Consider the following 15,262-nt stretch of genomic DNA (forward strand, 5'->3'; position numbering starts at 1 on the left):
CTGCCATTGTTTGCCAAATTCCCTGGGCCCACTAACAACGGCAGCAGAACAATAAGCGCTCCTTGCCGCGGCCTTCATTTTTCCCCGACCACAATGCAGTCGGGTCCTTTCGTGCGCTGCCTATTAACGGGACTGCACATGGGAGATGGAAAGCGGTGATGAAAGGCCGGCGAGAGCAGGGAGATGGACACCTTCCCGTATTGTGACAAATTGGCTCCTTTATTAGCATCCCGCATCTCAGCTCCACTGGATCATCTCACGTTGATCTACTTGCAAGCCTTTCCTCCTGCGGGTCCCGCTCGTTGTGTTCAATCTTGTCAATTCAGCCCCTGACGCCAGCATCCCGCCTCACCTCGGCAACCATGGTATCAACAAGGCATTTAGCCATCTCTTCACCTTATTCAAGCTTTTAGACTGAGTACTCTGTGCATGAGATATAGTGGTACTTTTACCAACTTAAGAGGTTTTTGAGTTACAAGCCATTGCTTGGTCATTTGCTGTAAAATGACCAAGTAAATTCTGTTCTATCTTCTGATCTATGTGCTGAAAATTTTTAAAGCAACGAAAAAATATGGCCCGAACACACGATATATAGCATAGTTAGCCCGGTTTTGACTGATTTTGTCCTTTCCATGCGCTTTACATTTCAAGTTCCAGCTTTACAAGAAGAAAATTGACTGGTCTATTTTTTATTTCATTTAACGCTTGATATCTGTGTGCTGCGCCTTAGCGAGAAGCTGCCGGGAGTGTTAAGGACAGCTTCTCAAACCCACCCTGCCGAAGACTCATTAAACTTGGATGACTCTAAAATATTGCTACACTCGCGGCAACGGCAATGTCGGAAAATGTTGAGAACATCTTGGCAAAGGGCGGGAGGAGGGCCGCATTAGTACGCTCGCCACACGTCGATGGGTTAGTGCTCGGTATGCCGCGGCGTTCCCGCAAGGCTTCATTGTGCTGCGACGCCACGTTTTCCCCTCCCAAAATCAATTCCGCTCAGCGGCCATTATGTGCTGAGGTCGCCACAGGTTAAGTCGGCAAAGAGTCATTCCGTCGTGTTTGCCTTTAGAAGCATATGGACTCTGGTTTTGTTTCTTTTTATTGTTGTTTGTATGCACTGTGTTAATAAACAAGCTATGAAAACTTGATAACATTATGTACTTAACAAATGCAGTAGACATACAGTGGTACCTTGACTTAAAAGTTGAATTTCTTCCGTGCCTAACCTTGTAACTCGAAATATGTTAATTTTACCATGACATGCATTTTCACATAATGCATAATGTTTTTTTGTCCTTGTAGCACAATTTAGATACAGTCTGAAGAGAAAATCAAGATGAGCTATACCCTGTTAGCAAGCCGATGTCTGCCCAAACCACACAAATATTGAGGCATTAAATAAACACTCACTTTAATTCTAAATGATAGAAAAAAAATTGTTTGAAAATGGGCTGGATATATCATCATAGGCTTGTTCATCATTAAATAAGCTAAATAATTGCTGATGGCACCTGTTTTAATAATATGAATGTTACCGTCATTTAAATAAATTAGGTTGAAAGTCTGCTAAAGCCAACAAAACCCAGATGATCAGATATGTGTCACATGAAATGTACATGAAAATCGACGCTCAAAAGAATAGGATGCAGGCATAACATTAGACATTTAAAGCTGCAGTGCAAGTTCGGAGATAGCCATGTGTATGTCTGCTTCAAAATAGCATTAAATTAAATTGAGTATACGGCATCTGGTTTATTCTTCTGCTAAATGTCATTTTTTAGGAAATCACCCTTTTGTTGTTCTTAGGAAAAGAATCATGTGAATAACTATCAGCAACCATGTAGTTTCTCCAAGTGGTCTTGCCAAAATCACTTCCCAGGCACCTCAAGTTACAACAATTATGGGGTGACATCACAACCAATAATGACTGGCCAATGATTGCAAGAAAAGGGATGACAGAAAAAAGCCAGCACGACAGTCTGTTCAGTCCGTATAAGAGGGAGTACTAACAGAAACCCAAGCTACAGCAAATTATATGACAACTTTTTTGTTGAGGACATCCTGAAAATGATTTTAAATGTTGAACTAAAAATGGATAAGCCTCTACAAGAAGCAAACATCAGGTCCAGAAATGCCACTGGAAGTGATAGGTCAGCTTTTTGCAGTTTTAAGTTTCAAATAGAGGTCGGACAACGTGAAAAAATGTGCTCTTAGTCACTCAGTTGTGATTTAGCAAAGGAAACCGCTGCTTCCCTAAGGACCATCCGGCTGGCGCTTAGTTTTCCCACCAGTGTGTTCGGCAGCATTTACAGCTGTTCCGAATCATCATTAATGTTCAAATAAATCAGTGAAGTCATCATGGGCACATTCCCAATGGATGTCACTAACATTTTGATAACAAGTTGTAGTAACTGACATCGGTGACTCGCAAACTGGCATCTAGCTTAACTCTTTCAGTGCTGATGACATGAAAAGTCAGCAAATGGAATCCAAACGTTGAGTAGACATGTGCCGATACCGATTTCAAGGTATACCATGATATGAAAACGTCAAGGTTTCAAAACCGCAAAAATTTTCTGTCATACCGTCACTTAGGTGTTAGCTATTTTTTATGTCCCAAAAATGCATGGAAAAATCCCTCGCTTGCAGCAGAAAGCCTCAACCCTCCCTCACCGGTTGTTGCTCAGTGTCAGTAAGTCAGCTGTGCTACACGATGGCTGGAGGAGGTGAAACTCCTCAACTTTTTCTCCTATCGAAGAAAACAAAATCGCTGATATGGGAGTACTTAGGCTACAGAAAAGTTACAGATGGCCTCGGCACACATGCTTTTTTATGGAAAATAATTCAACTATTTTTGTTCTGAGGGTAATAATGTAGAGCTGTGGGTTTCGGCTCACCTAAAGGACTGCATTTATTTTAATTTTATTTAGAATATTTTGTTATTTTTTACATTTATTTTAACTGAACATTATACTTGTGTTCCAATTTGCTAATATGTTTGGAAAAATAAATATCCCGTTCAATGGAAATGTTTTATTTATTTATTTATTTTAAACCCAGATTTCTCAAAGTAACACATTTTGCAGCTGTAATTGCAATACCGTGATACCATGAAACCGTGATATTTTGGCTTAAGGTTATCATACCGTCAGAATATCATATCAGCACATGCCCAACAATGTCATCGATGAAAAAAGCAGCTTACTGAGGATCTAGTACCAGGAGCGTTGTGAAAGAGAGGAAAGATGAGAGGAATAATTTAAAAAGTCGATAATGTGACATATGAGGAGAACCTCATAGACAAACCTCTGCATGTGTTGCCATTTACAATATTTTTTCATCAAGATCACTTTTTCCTTGTTTTTGTTGTTTTATTAGGTAAAAGTAGATGTTTGTGGCATCACTAAAGCAAAAAATATTAGTTTCAAAGTCACTGTTGTGCATAAAAAATGTGTTATGTTCATTGTTTGGTCTAAAATTGATTTTGGTGAGAAAAAAAAACCTATGCTTCACTGTTATTTACTAAACAAATGGAATAAGGTAGAAACATTTTGTATGTCAGATGAAAGAAGACAGTCGCATCTTTCAGTTTGTTGTCTTTGTTTACATTATCCTAAAACACAATAGTTTATGGGCCTTGAAATCTGTCAAAATGCTCTAAATTGAATGGATTTTTTTGTCTTTTCTGAAAAAAAAAGTGCCCATAAAAACCACGCGGAGCATTGCGCCACAAATGGCCCTCAGGACAGACTTTGTACATGTTGGTTACTCCTCATTAAAATCCCCTTTTTTGCCCATTGGGTCACATTACGGAGGTCACAAAACAGGCTGCGAATGTAACACCAGCAAAGACGACCCGATGACGGAAACGTCCTGTTTTATGCGCGATCGGAACGACCTGGCGGCGAGATGTTGATGGATACATCCGTATGCTTTTCATGGCGCGACTGTCGCTTAGCCTACGTGACCTTTCAACTCAGCTACACCCTCCTAGTGACAAGCTTGACCTTTGTGGTGACCCTGCCGCACCGGTGAGGTTTTTTATTGTCATGGCCCATTTCCACTCCGCCTGTCCATTTGGGACCGATGGATTGAGACTGAAGAGGTGCCCCCACTATGCTCCGCCGAGGCTCCTGGGAGTTTGAATCATGACCGTACATTTCGCTGGTGTAATAGGACACGTTGGCCTGTATAGACTCACACTCTGAGCACTTAAGATGAAATACACACATGAGAAGGCAGGTTTAAAAGACAAAGAAATGGAGGTAAGCCGCCTGAACATCTTGAGTGTGTTGTTGCTTAAAGTATGAATTCTGGTGCTCGGCTTACCAGGTTTTAACAATAAAATCTCTATTAGTAGTAATTATTATGGAAGCTTGACTTTTTGTACACAATTAGTTGACTCTCTGGAGTTCCTGGCCACCCATCAAGTGTGAAATTAAACAACCGAGTAAATTTTTTATTGGCCCATTTCAGAAAATGTGGCTGTGAGCAAGTCATTCTGGTGGTATTTACATAATTACCGCCCACACAACAAGTTTCTCCATTATCTGCTAGGCTAAGTGTATATCCAGATCTACTTTTGAGCTACAGACTAAATGATAATGGTGTCAACAATAATCGATGCGGCGATGCATCCCGATGCGGGGCATGGACGATTCGATTCGATGTGGGCAACAAGCCAAATAGATTCAGCGTATTTTAAAATATATAAGTACGTTCAAAAATCTTCACTACGCAATTCCGGTGATGCAACGGATTTGGTTTCCCCATTTGTATTATTATTCTAATGTTTCATTTTTTACACACTGCATAACTCTAGTCAAGTTTCTCACCAACCTCGTAGAAGCCAAAATGTCTCCAGATGTCTGCTTTCAATGTCTTAGGTGCATCAATAATCTGTCTCGCTCCCTCTTTCTCTGCTTCAGCCATTGTTATGTTATGTCCTATCTCTTAGAGTTTAAATCTTGTGCCCGAACCCGGACGGGTTGGGTCGGGCCCAAAATGTTAAGCATTCACGTTCGGGTCGGGTCCTAGCCGCCGCGCCGGACTAATAAATTATTTTAAAAATGGGATAAAACCGAGAGCAGGCTCTCTGTATTGTGCATTTGCTTGTGGACGCACCTGAATGCAGCGGCGCCGCCCGCTTTTTCTTCTTCTCCTCCGCTGTGGCGCTTGCGATTCGTTACGAAAGACACTTTTATTTATGCACACAAAGGCAACACAAATGTGATCCTTTTGAATCTTCTCTGTGTGTCTGCAAAATCGCATGTTTTTTTTTTTTTTTAATATTCAACTTTCCCAGCGTTATTTCGTTGTGTAAATGCTTTTATAATGATGATAAACATATGTAGACTATTTAAACATTAAGAAAACTTGCGTTTTTTTTTCTGCCAACTGAGAATTCGTTACGAAGGACACTTTTATTTATGCACACAAAGGCAACAGAAATGTGACCTTTTTGAATCTTCTCTGTGTGTCTGCAAAACCCAAGTTTTTATTGTTTTTTTTTTTATATTAAACTTTCCCTGCGTTATTTCGTTGTGTAAATGCTTTTATAATGATCATGAAAATAAGTAGACTATTTAAACATTAAGAAAACTTGCATTTTTTTTCTACCAACTCGAAGAAATGAAAATAAATTGCTGCTGCTGCGTTTTTTTTTCTTTTTGCGTCAGTCCAAGCCGGGTCGGGCTTCAATACCAGCGGGCCGTGTCAGTTCGGGCTTGTGTTGCCTCATGATTCACGAAAAATATGCTTTGCCTTAGAACTTTAATGCATCCCAGGCTTTAAGGCATCGCGACGCATTGCCGAATCGAACCGAATTGAATCGTGACCCTCTGAATCGAATCGAATCGTGACCCTCCGAATCGTAATCGAATCGAATCGTGAGGGCAGTGCCGATGCACACCTCTACTAAATGATACTTTTTTTTTTAAAAACATGGATCTAATCCACAGTAAATTATTTGATGAAATGAGTCATTGTGATCATGTGTATGTATGTGTGTATATTCATAAGTGGTCACTTGACCAATATGGGTTCCCAAAATCAATTTATTGCCAATTATAGACAAGGTACCGAGGTACTTCCGCTTTACTTCCTTATGTCAGCAAGCAACTTCCGTTTCAGAATTTCTCCATCCAAAAACACCAGGGCAGAAGTAACATTACTCATCAAAATCCCTGAAAAAAGACTATTTGGAAATACTGCATCTATCTGCCATCATCTCGACAGGGCAGGACAACATGTTCATGTAGGCAAATGTGGAACCAAGCTCGTGCCACCCCAAAGACCGGATGTTTTTGTAGCCATGTTCCCGCTGTGTTATGGAAGGTATGTTCTTCCAATCCCTGCATTTTCATGTGACCGGTGCTCAAAAATGACTAAAGCTAAAATTTTGCACATTAAATTACTTATTGCGTTTGATATTGTTATTACGATGACAATTGCAATTATGATGATCCTTAATATTATTTTCTACAACTACTGTGGCTGCAACACATGCTATCTGTTGCTAGTCTGTTGCTAATCAGTACGTGTAGGATGGCATGTGTTGCAAGTTTTTTTGTCCGTTTGTTTACAGGTGGAAAACGCTATTAGGCAAGGGAAGATAAGTTGATGTGCCTCACAGCAACACATAATGTACATTGATGGACATATATCGAGACTACGTCGTTCTTCCCGGGGGCGGCCGAGAGACTGGGGCTGTAGGCGGTGGCTCGCCTCACGGCGGTCCGTCAGCTCGATCCCGAGATCCAACTACGAGCTTTTTAACTGCAGCAATTTTAAGATACGCTATTGGAGCTTGAATTACCGAGGACAGTGTTAGAAAGCCCGTCTGTAGGCAGCTGAGGGTCTGCATAATGTCGGGTCAAAGTTTGGCGAGGCTCTCAAGCCGCTCCGGAGCTCTACTGTCTGAAGTCACATTCTCTTATGCCATTTTTTCCTAATAATTTTATAAATTGTGATTTATTGACCTGTTTTTCACACGCACCAATCGTTTGAAATAAAACAAGAAATGGAATAATGTTGTCAAAATGTTTTATTGCGACCAATATCTGCAATAAAAAAAGAATGACATAGTACTTTTGTTTATATGTTTAGTCCTTGTAGTATTTCCTGGTAACAACAAAATCTGTGTCAGGCCTTCTGCATTCAGCAAATGTAATATAACTTGTAATTTCACCTCATTTTGGTCACTCAAGTGGCCGGCGTATCAATTTATACCTCTCTGACAGGTTGTCATAATTTTGTTTTCGTCCACGAATGATCAACGAAGTGATAAGAACAATCATACAATCTCATCTACGTCTCATCTACGTCGTGCTGAATCCATTTTTGGAGATTCCATGGGTTCCTTTGGCCTGCTTTTGCAGTTTTAAATTCATCAACACACTGTTTACTTCAACCGCAATTTATGTTGTTCTTTCTAAACCGGAAGTTCGGAGCAGACATTTTCCAAGATGGCGCCGCCCATATTTTGCTCAGGAAACTTGTCAATAAGTCCATTTAGGTTTTTCAATTGGGAGAACGGATTTTACTCTGGTTCGCTGTGAATTTCAAACTTGGAAACAATTCTACTGCTGCACAACTCCCAGGAGGGAGATGGCAGTAGTGCCGTTTTTGAAAAGACACAGAAGGTGTCTGCGAGGACTGGCTGCATATTGATAGACAACATATGTTCTACTGCTGAATACGAAAGAACACAAAAAGATCAACCTTTTTTTCCTCGACTATTTTCTTCCATTTGGTAAAGTCAACTGTATTTACAGTATCTGTAGTTATTGAACCCAATATTATTTGGGTCTTAATACATTTTTCGAAATGCTCATTTTGCTGTTTTGTTTTGTTTGAAAAAAAAAATGCTTTTGTGGTTTTAAAATTAATCCCTCCGCCCTTAAGCTTTTCATTCTGTCATTTTGAGGTGTCGTGAAGAATTTCTTTGGGGGGGGTGTAGGGGGGGCACTCTGCCACTAAAGTCGGAACATAAAATGTGAAAAGGGAAGCTCAGTGAATACTGTGCAATATTCTCAGTGCTGAGTCAGACATTTCAGTCATATTTACTCTAGTGATTTCTCACCTTTTATGAGTCAGATTTTGCGAGGGCTGTATATAACTGTGGACAAAGGATTGCAAGAATCAAACCACCAAAACTTGTACATTTGTTATGGTCCACTAATTTGTTTATCTCTTTTGAATCATCACCCATCTGGACTTGTTTTTATCCCCCCCAGTGACATTACATGGCTTTGCTTGTTTGTCTTTCTTACTATTCTCCTTTTCTTTCCCAGTCTCTTCCAGTCCAACTTGTCTTTTTCAATCACCCAGTTTGCGTGCGCGTTAGATATCAGACAGACTGCTGCTTCCGATAAGGCCCCTCCTCACCAAAACCCCCAACCCTCCTTGGGCTAATGTCACAACAGTCCTCTCCCACATTTCCTCAGTCAGCTGCCTGCGCAGGGAGCCGAGCCCGGGAGGTTCCATCCAGTCTATCCACTCGGATGAAAGCTTGAAGCCCGAAGGAATAGAATTGTAATATCAGTGGGTTTTTGAAATGACACGTGATGGACAATGGGCTTAATCAGCTTCGTGTGCATTATATCTAAGAAAGGGGTCATATTATGACTGTAGGGCTGCTTTAAGGAGTTCTTGTGATTGGGGGGGGGGGGGTATGTTCCATTTTTTTTCAGTCTGACTATTAAGACAATGACTTAGTTCTATATTTCCAGTCCCGCTGTATCAGACATGCAAGCCAGCACCATTCAAAGACCACCAATCCACAAATCAAAAAGTGGCTCCTCTTATACCTTTTAAACATGACGTGGGGGAGTGCACTGATAGTCTTAGTAACTTATGTGTTAAAGTCTTGGAGGTTTAAGCGTTGAAAGTACATTCACTAGGAGCTGCAAACAGATGTAAAGTTGGCTAGGGACATACAGTGGGGCAAATAAGTATTTAGTCAACCACCAATTGTGCAAGTTCTCCTACTTGAAAAGATTAAAAAGGCCTGTAATTGTCAACATGGGTAAACCTCAACCATGAGAGACAGAATGTGGAAAATCACATTGTTGATTTTTAAAGAATTTATTTCCAAATTAGAGTGGAAAATTAGTATTTGGTCACCTACAAACAAGCAAGATTTCTGGCTGTCAAAGAGGTCTAACCTCTTCTAACGAGGTCTAACGAGGCTCCACTCGTTACCTGTATTAATGGCACCTGTTTTAACTCATTATTGGTATAAAAGACAACTGTCCACAAACTCAGTCAGTCAAACTCCAAACTCCCCTATGGCCAAGACCAAAGAGCTGTCGAAGGACAACAGAGACAAAATTGTAGACCTGCACCAGGCTGGGAAGACTGAATCTGCAATAGGTAAAACGCTTGGTGTAAAGAAATCAACTTTGGGAGCAATTATTAGAAAATGGAAGACATACGAGACCACTGATAATCTACCTCGATCTGGGGCTCCATGCAAGATCTCACCCCGTGGCGTCAAAATGATAACAAGAACGATCAGCAAAAATCCCAGAACCACACGGGGGGAACCTAGTGAATGACCAACAGAGAGCTAGGACCACAGTAACAAAGGCTACTATCAGTAACACGATGCGCCGCCAGGGACTTAAATCCTGCACTGCCAGACATGTCCCCCTGCTGAAGAAAGTACACGTCCAGGCCCGTCTGCGGTTCGCTAGAGAGCATTTGGATGATCCAGAAGAGGACTGGGAGAATGTGTTATGGTCAGATAAAACCAAAATAGAACTTTTTGATAGACACACAGGTTCTCGTGTTTAGAAGAGAAAGAATACTGAATTGCATCCAAAGAACACTATACCCACTGTGAAGCATGGGGGTGGAAACATCATGCTTTGGGGCTGTTTTTCTGCAAAGGGACCAAGACAACTGATCTGTGTAAAGGAAAGAATGAATGGGGTCATGTATCGAGAGATTTTGAGTGAAAATCTCCTTCGATCAGCAAGGGCATTGAAGATGAGACGTGGCTGGGTCTTTCAGCATGACAATGATCCCAAACACACAGCCAGGGCAACAAAGGAGTGGCTTCATAAGAAGCATTTCAAGGTCCTGGAGTGGCCTAGCCAGTCTCCAGATCTCAATCCCATAGAAAATCTGTGGAGGGAGTTGAAAGTCTGTGTTGCCCAACGACAGCCCCAAAACATCACTGCTCTAGAGGAGATCTGCATGGAGGAATGGGCCAAAATACCAGCAACAGTGTGTGAAAAGCTTGTGAAGACTTACTCCGTTCTTGCCAACAGAGGATACATAACAAAGTATTAAGATGAACTTTTGGTATTGACCAAATACTTATTTTCCACCATGATTTTCAAATAAATTCTTTAAAAATCAAACAATGTGATTTTCTGTTTTTTTTTTCCCCAAATACTTATTTTCCACTCTAATTTGGAAATAAATTCTTTAAAAATCAACAATGTGATTTTCCACATTCTGTCTCTCATGGTTGAGGTTTACCCATGTTGACAATTACAGGCCTCTCTAATATTTTCAAGTGGGAGAACTTGCACAATTAGTGGTTGACTAAATACTTATTTGCCCCACTGTATATGCGCTGAGAAGTGGTTAAGTGGAGACTGTCCTAATTGTTAATGTCTGTGTGTTATCCCCACTCACCAAAACACAAATACACATAACATGACTTAACATAACAATAAAGCATTTCATTAGTTTACTTTTACATGCATTCTTGTGTCATTCAATACAAGCTTCCATTTATTTTAGTTATTTATTTATTTTTCGTCATTTGGAATAATCTTTGCATGTGCAAATCGCGTCATTTCCGCATTCCAAGACACCTTGTGAACTCATAACTTTTTACTCACCATTTTTCACTAAGCTAAGAAAGTCACACAGTGCATTTTGCCAGTGATTGTGCAGCAATAACTACTTCCTGTGCTCCAAAGAACAAGATTTCTTTCGAACGGAGTATTCGCAGAGTGCTCCTTTCAATACAGATTGTATTGTACACGGCTAGATATTTGCGTAACCCTTGTATGGTATTTGGTCTGTGGGACCTGCTTTTCTAATACTGAAAACCGGTACCACAGACCTGAGCACCATATACAGTAAGGAAACAGATAAACCAGGGGGGAAATACACTTTTTAAAAAACAGAATAATAGCAAATTCGGGTTTTGAACGTGTTTATGTAGCCTTGTCCTGCCCAAAACATTCTGAAAGGGTTATTGGGTGCCCCTTTCACACACACCTGAACACTGTTTAAATCCTAGTACTTAAATGGGTAGCCCTTATGTATGAAAGCAATTTCCCAGGTCGACTGACACAGAGATGACGCGGACATTTACCGAGTCGCGTCTGAGTATAAAGTCCGGGACTTTCTCATGAAGTGGTATGTGTCAAAGCAGGGGTTAAATTCCCGGGTCACAGCACGAAGGCTGATGACGTGAATATCATGGTGGGCCGATTGTCATTTCCTCTTTCTTCACAATAAGATAAAAATCGGTAAAAAAAAAAAAAAGAAAAAACATCTTAATTATCAACATTGCAAACTGGAAATAGTGAAATTAAACTAAAAACATCACAAAATTAAATTGCTAGTGGATCGTAAAGCCGTGGAAGAAAGTCCATCGGCCAGCTTTATAAATGTGTGGTTTATTTTGTTGCCGACGCTGACCAAAAATGACGTAATGTCCAGGTTCTAAAATGGCGCCAGCCGCCCTCCCCGCAAAGACAATTCTGTGAACGTGTCCATCCCGCGTCACCTTACACGGGAATTTACAGGGATATAAGTCTGAAAGGGGCCTCAATGATTTAGAAGGTTTGAAAGACGAACGACCCAACAATATGCATTCAAGCGTTAAAGAACTTCCCTTTTCATAAGTCCCTTTTAACTAACTGAAATGAACTGAGGTCTAGTGCAACATCCTTGAATTTTTGCATTGACTCTTGCTCCCAATTTTACACAGACAAAACAGAACAAGACAGTCGATGTTCTGAAGTGTGCGAAATTGTCTGAAGCGCTCTGTCATTCTCGGGAGGCTAATCAAAACAAGGCGTCAAACAAGTGGCTGCTTAAAAGTCTCATTACTTTCTGCGAACAACAAGATTATGTCGGCTGAGATGCTAAAGGCTAACGAGCAGTTGCGCATATGTTACACTACTGTGTTGAATTGGGGCGAAATATTTAGAAACTCATCTCTAAATTCACTTATAGGATGTTTTCAACTGAAGGAGTCATACAATGTTTCCGTTACCTTTTTAAGCCTCCCATTTTTGGTGCCCAGGAAGACCACGCTGTGTCCGTTGTAGATATAAGAGATGACCGAGGTCAGCCTCTCGCGACTCTCCTTGTAAACCGTGCGGCCTGCCACCAGCTGAGAGCCCCCCAGAGGCTGATTTATGTCCAGGCCACAGAAGTGGTCGTCAATGGGGACGGGCTGTGAGCAGAGAAACAAAAGAATGGCTGTGAAATAATTCAAACGGCCACATTTTAGTGTGAGAGGAAGATAAAAGTAGATGACGGTAGAGTGAAAGAACAGCGGCTAGGGGATGACAGATGTGTGCGAGGAAGTCGAGCGTAATTGTGAAGCGGGAAAATGGAAGAAAAATCAGCAGTGACACATGTGAATAAAGAACGAGTTCTCCTGTGTTAAGCGCAACGTTTTTTTTTTCTCGGGGTTTAAAAACAGAAACTTCAAACGCTTTGTTGCCAGCCGCGCTTATCGACTGTGAGCGGTGGCAAATTTGCCATAATGGCAAAGCGCGTGAGGCGGCGCACGTTTTGCACCTGTTCTCTGTGATTGTTGATCACTTGATGCTACATCACACAAATAAGCAGTGCCAGAGATGTCTTGATGTTTGATAAAGCATCAAAGAACGCCGCGTGCAAAACGATCGTGTTATTTCTTCTGCTTTATACGAACCTCAAAACCTTAAGTAGCTGCTGGCATAATTTCCTGATTTGAAGTCACTCAATTTTACATGCAGGTGAGTACCTAGGAAGTGTGTTTTGTTGGAAAAACGTTATTCTACCAAACATTCCAAAATATGCTATTCACGTAATGTACACTGTTAGAAAAAAAAAAAAAGAAAAAAAGAAAAGAAATTATGTTAAAATACTGGAAACTGTGGATGCCAGAATTATACCGCTAAGAAAGGGTAAACCGTAAAACATTCATTGTTGAATTTGCTTTCAATCATCAAATTTTTACTACTGTGATTTTCAATTGAAAAAGGTCTTCAAAAATCTTCTGTAAAATGTACATTACCATTACCGTATTTTAGTTTATTTTTATGATTTTTCCTTTTTTTTTTTTCTTAAATGGTAAAATTCTGGCAACCACAGTTGCCTGTACAGTCGTACTTCTACATATGAATTTAATTCATTCCAGGAGCTGGTTTGTAACTCAAAATGGCTGTATGTGGAGCAGGATTTTCCCATAAGAATACATTATAATTCGATTAATTCATTCCATAGCCCAAAAACCTACGCAAAATCTCTAATACCGTATTGGCACGAATATAAGACGGCCCTGATTATAAGACGACCCCCTCTTTTTCAAGACTCAAGTTTGAAAAAAAGACTTTTTGAACAACAAATTAATTTTTATACAGAAAATAATTACAGTACATCTGAAACAAATTATTATAGCAATATATTTTTTCTAATGTTATATATTCAATGATTAGATTTAGCCATTGGTTCATGCTAACGTTTTGTTTGTTTTTCCAATTCAGCAATATTGTTTTTTTTGGCTATTGTTAAACTTGCTAGTAGTGGACGGGCTTGATGGTTTGAGATATTCACTGTATTCAGATCGCCAAGCAGACAAAGAATTGGAGACAATGGAATCCTGTAGTTCAATAGGAAAGTTTCTTGGTTACCTGTGACCAGAAATCTTGTACTGGTTTACATTGCCAAAGAGCATGAAAGTATGTATCTGAAGTATCTTCGTTGCAGCTTTTACATTTATCGGATTGGGAGAACCCCCATTTAGTGCATTTTAGATTGAGTAATATGCCATCTGTGCAGTATTTTGAACTGTACAAGTTGAGGGTTCTTATTCTTTGTCATTGTAAATGTATTTTTACAAATGTCGGACGAATATTTATTACCTAATGTTACCGAAAGGTCGTTACTCCATTTTTCGATTGGTAGACAAGTAGAGTTGCTACATGAGAAAGCTTTATATAATTTTGAAAGTTTTTTTTTTGTTTTTTTGTTGAGGATGGATATTTACTATTCTATTTACGAAAGGTGCCGTGATTAACGTACCCATTAGTGATGGGAGTTTGCTTTTGATGGCTACCCTGATTGTATTGAAGGAAATTGACCCCTTTGATTTGGAAATCTTGGACTATATTTTCATATGACATAAATGTATCATTTTTAAACAAATGCTGTAACTGGTTTATTCCTGTATCTTCCCATGTTCTAAAATAGAACATTACCAGTCAAGAAAGTTAATGTTGAATCCCCTACTGGTTGCAAAACCGCAATCTTTCCGTTTTCTTGTCATTCAGACATTAAGTGCACATAAACTGCCTATGTATTACACTTCCATCTGAATTAAGCACACTATTCATATGAATTCTGAAAGCATTTCTCCCCACTAAGGCTGTTATGCTGAATGCGTCCCGCCATCTGTTACCATTAGACAAAAATTAAGAGCATTTTCCATCAAGCTATTACAGAAGAAAAACACATAAATTTTGCTTATATTTGCACCGCAATGTTTTTGCTAATTCTGCTTCGGCCTCTTTTATGTCTACGCTGTTACATGACAATTAATTGTTGGCTAGATTCACTTCTTCCCACAGCATTAGAATAGCATGTGTTAGTCTACAGGCTTTCTTAACTTTTTTTGTAGTATCTGTTTGACCTTCACCAATATCATGCCTGTGAGTCCCTTCAGTCTTGAAGTTATTAAACTTTTCAGTACAAAACTGTTGAATATCTCACCTTCTTATTTAATAGTCGCTGTCTGTGAATCATGTTACGGTTACATTGCTGTGTATATACTGGTACAGTATGGTAAATGGAAAAAACATGGCAATCCTGACTTGTTTTGGCTCCAGACCTTACAAATACAACGGCCCAGCATTGTCAAAAAAGTTTACTGCAAGTTTGTGCTTTAACTCAATTGACAACCCATGCTACACTACTGATAGAATTTGTTGTTGTTGTTGTTGCTGTTATTGATATTAATGGAATGGTCCCATCAGACTCAACTTTATTCAACCAGTATGTCAGATCAAAATTGAAG

At 39.9% G+C, this 15,262-nt stretch overlaps 1 protein-coding gene across 3 annotated transcripts in view; it reads right to left on the reverse strand.

Moving 5' to 3' along the window:
• The window catches only part of LOC130921453 (plexin-A2-like), a 168,045-nt gene that overhangs the window by 98,409 nt on the left and 54,374 nt on the right, over positions 1-15,262 (reverse strand). For all 3 annotated transcript variants that reach the window (XM_057845371.1, XM_057845372.1, XM_057845373.1), the window contains one exon: positions 12,251-12,433. In XM_057845371.1, the coding sequence (XP_057701354.1) occupies positions 12,251-12,433 (183 nt within the window). The remainder of the gene's footprint in view (positions 1-12,250; positions 12,434-15,262) is intronic.

The sequence above is a fragment of the Corythoichthys intestinalis genome, chromosome 9, assembly GCF_030265065.1.
Source record: "Corythoichthys intestinalis isolate RoL2023-P3 chromosome 9, ASM3026506v1, whole genome shotgun sequence".
In the NCBI taxonomy this organism is placed as follows: domain Eukaryota; kingdom Metazoa; phylum Chordata; class Actinopteri; order Syngnathiformes; family Syngnathidae; genus Corythoichthys; species Corythoichthys intestinalis.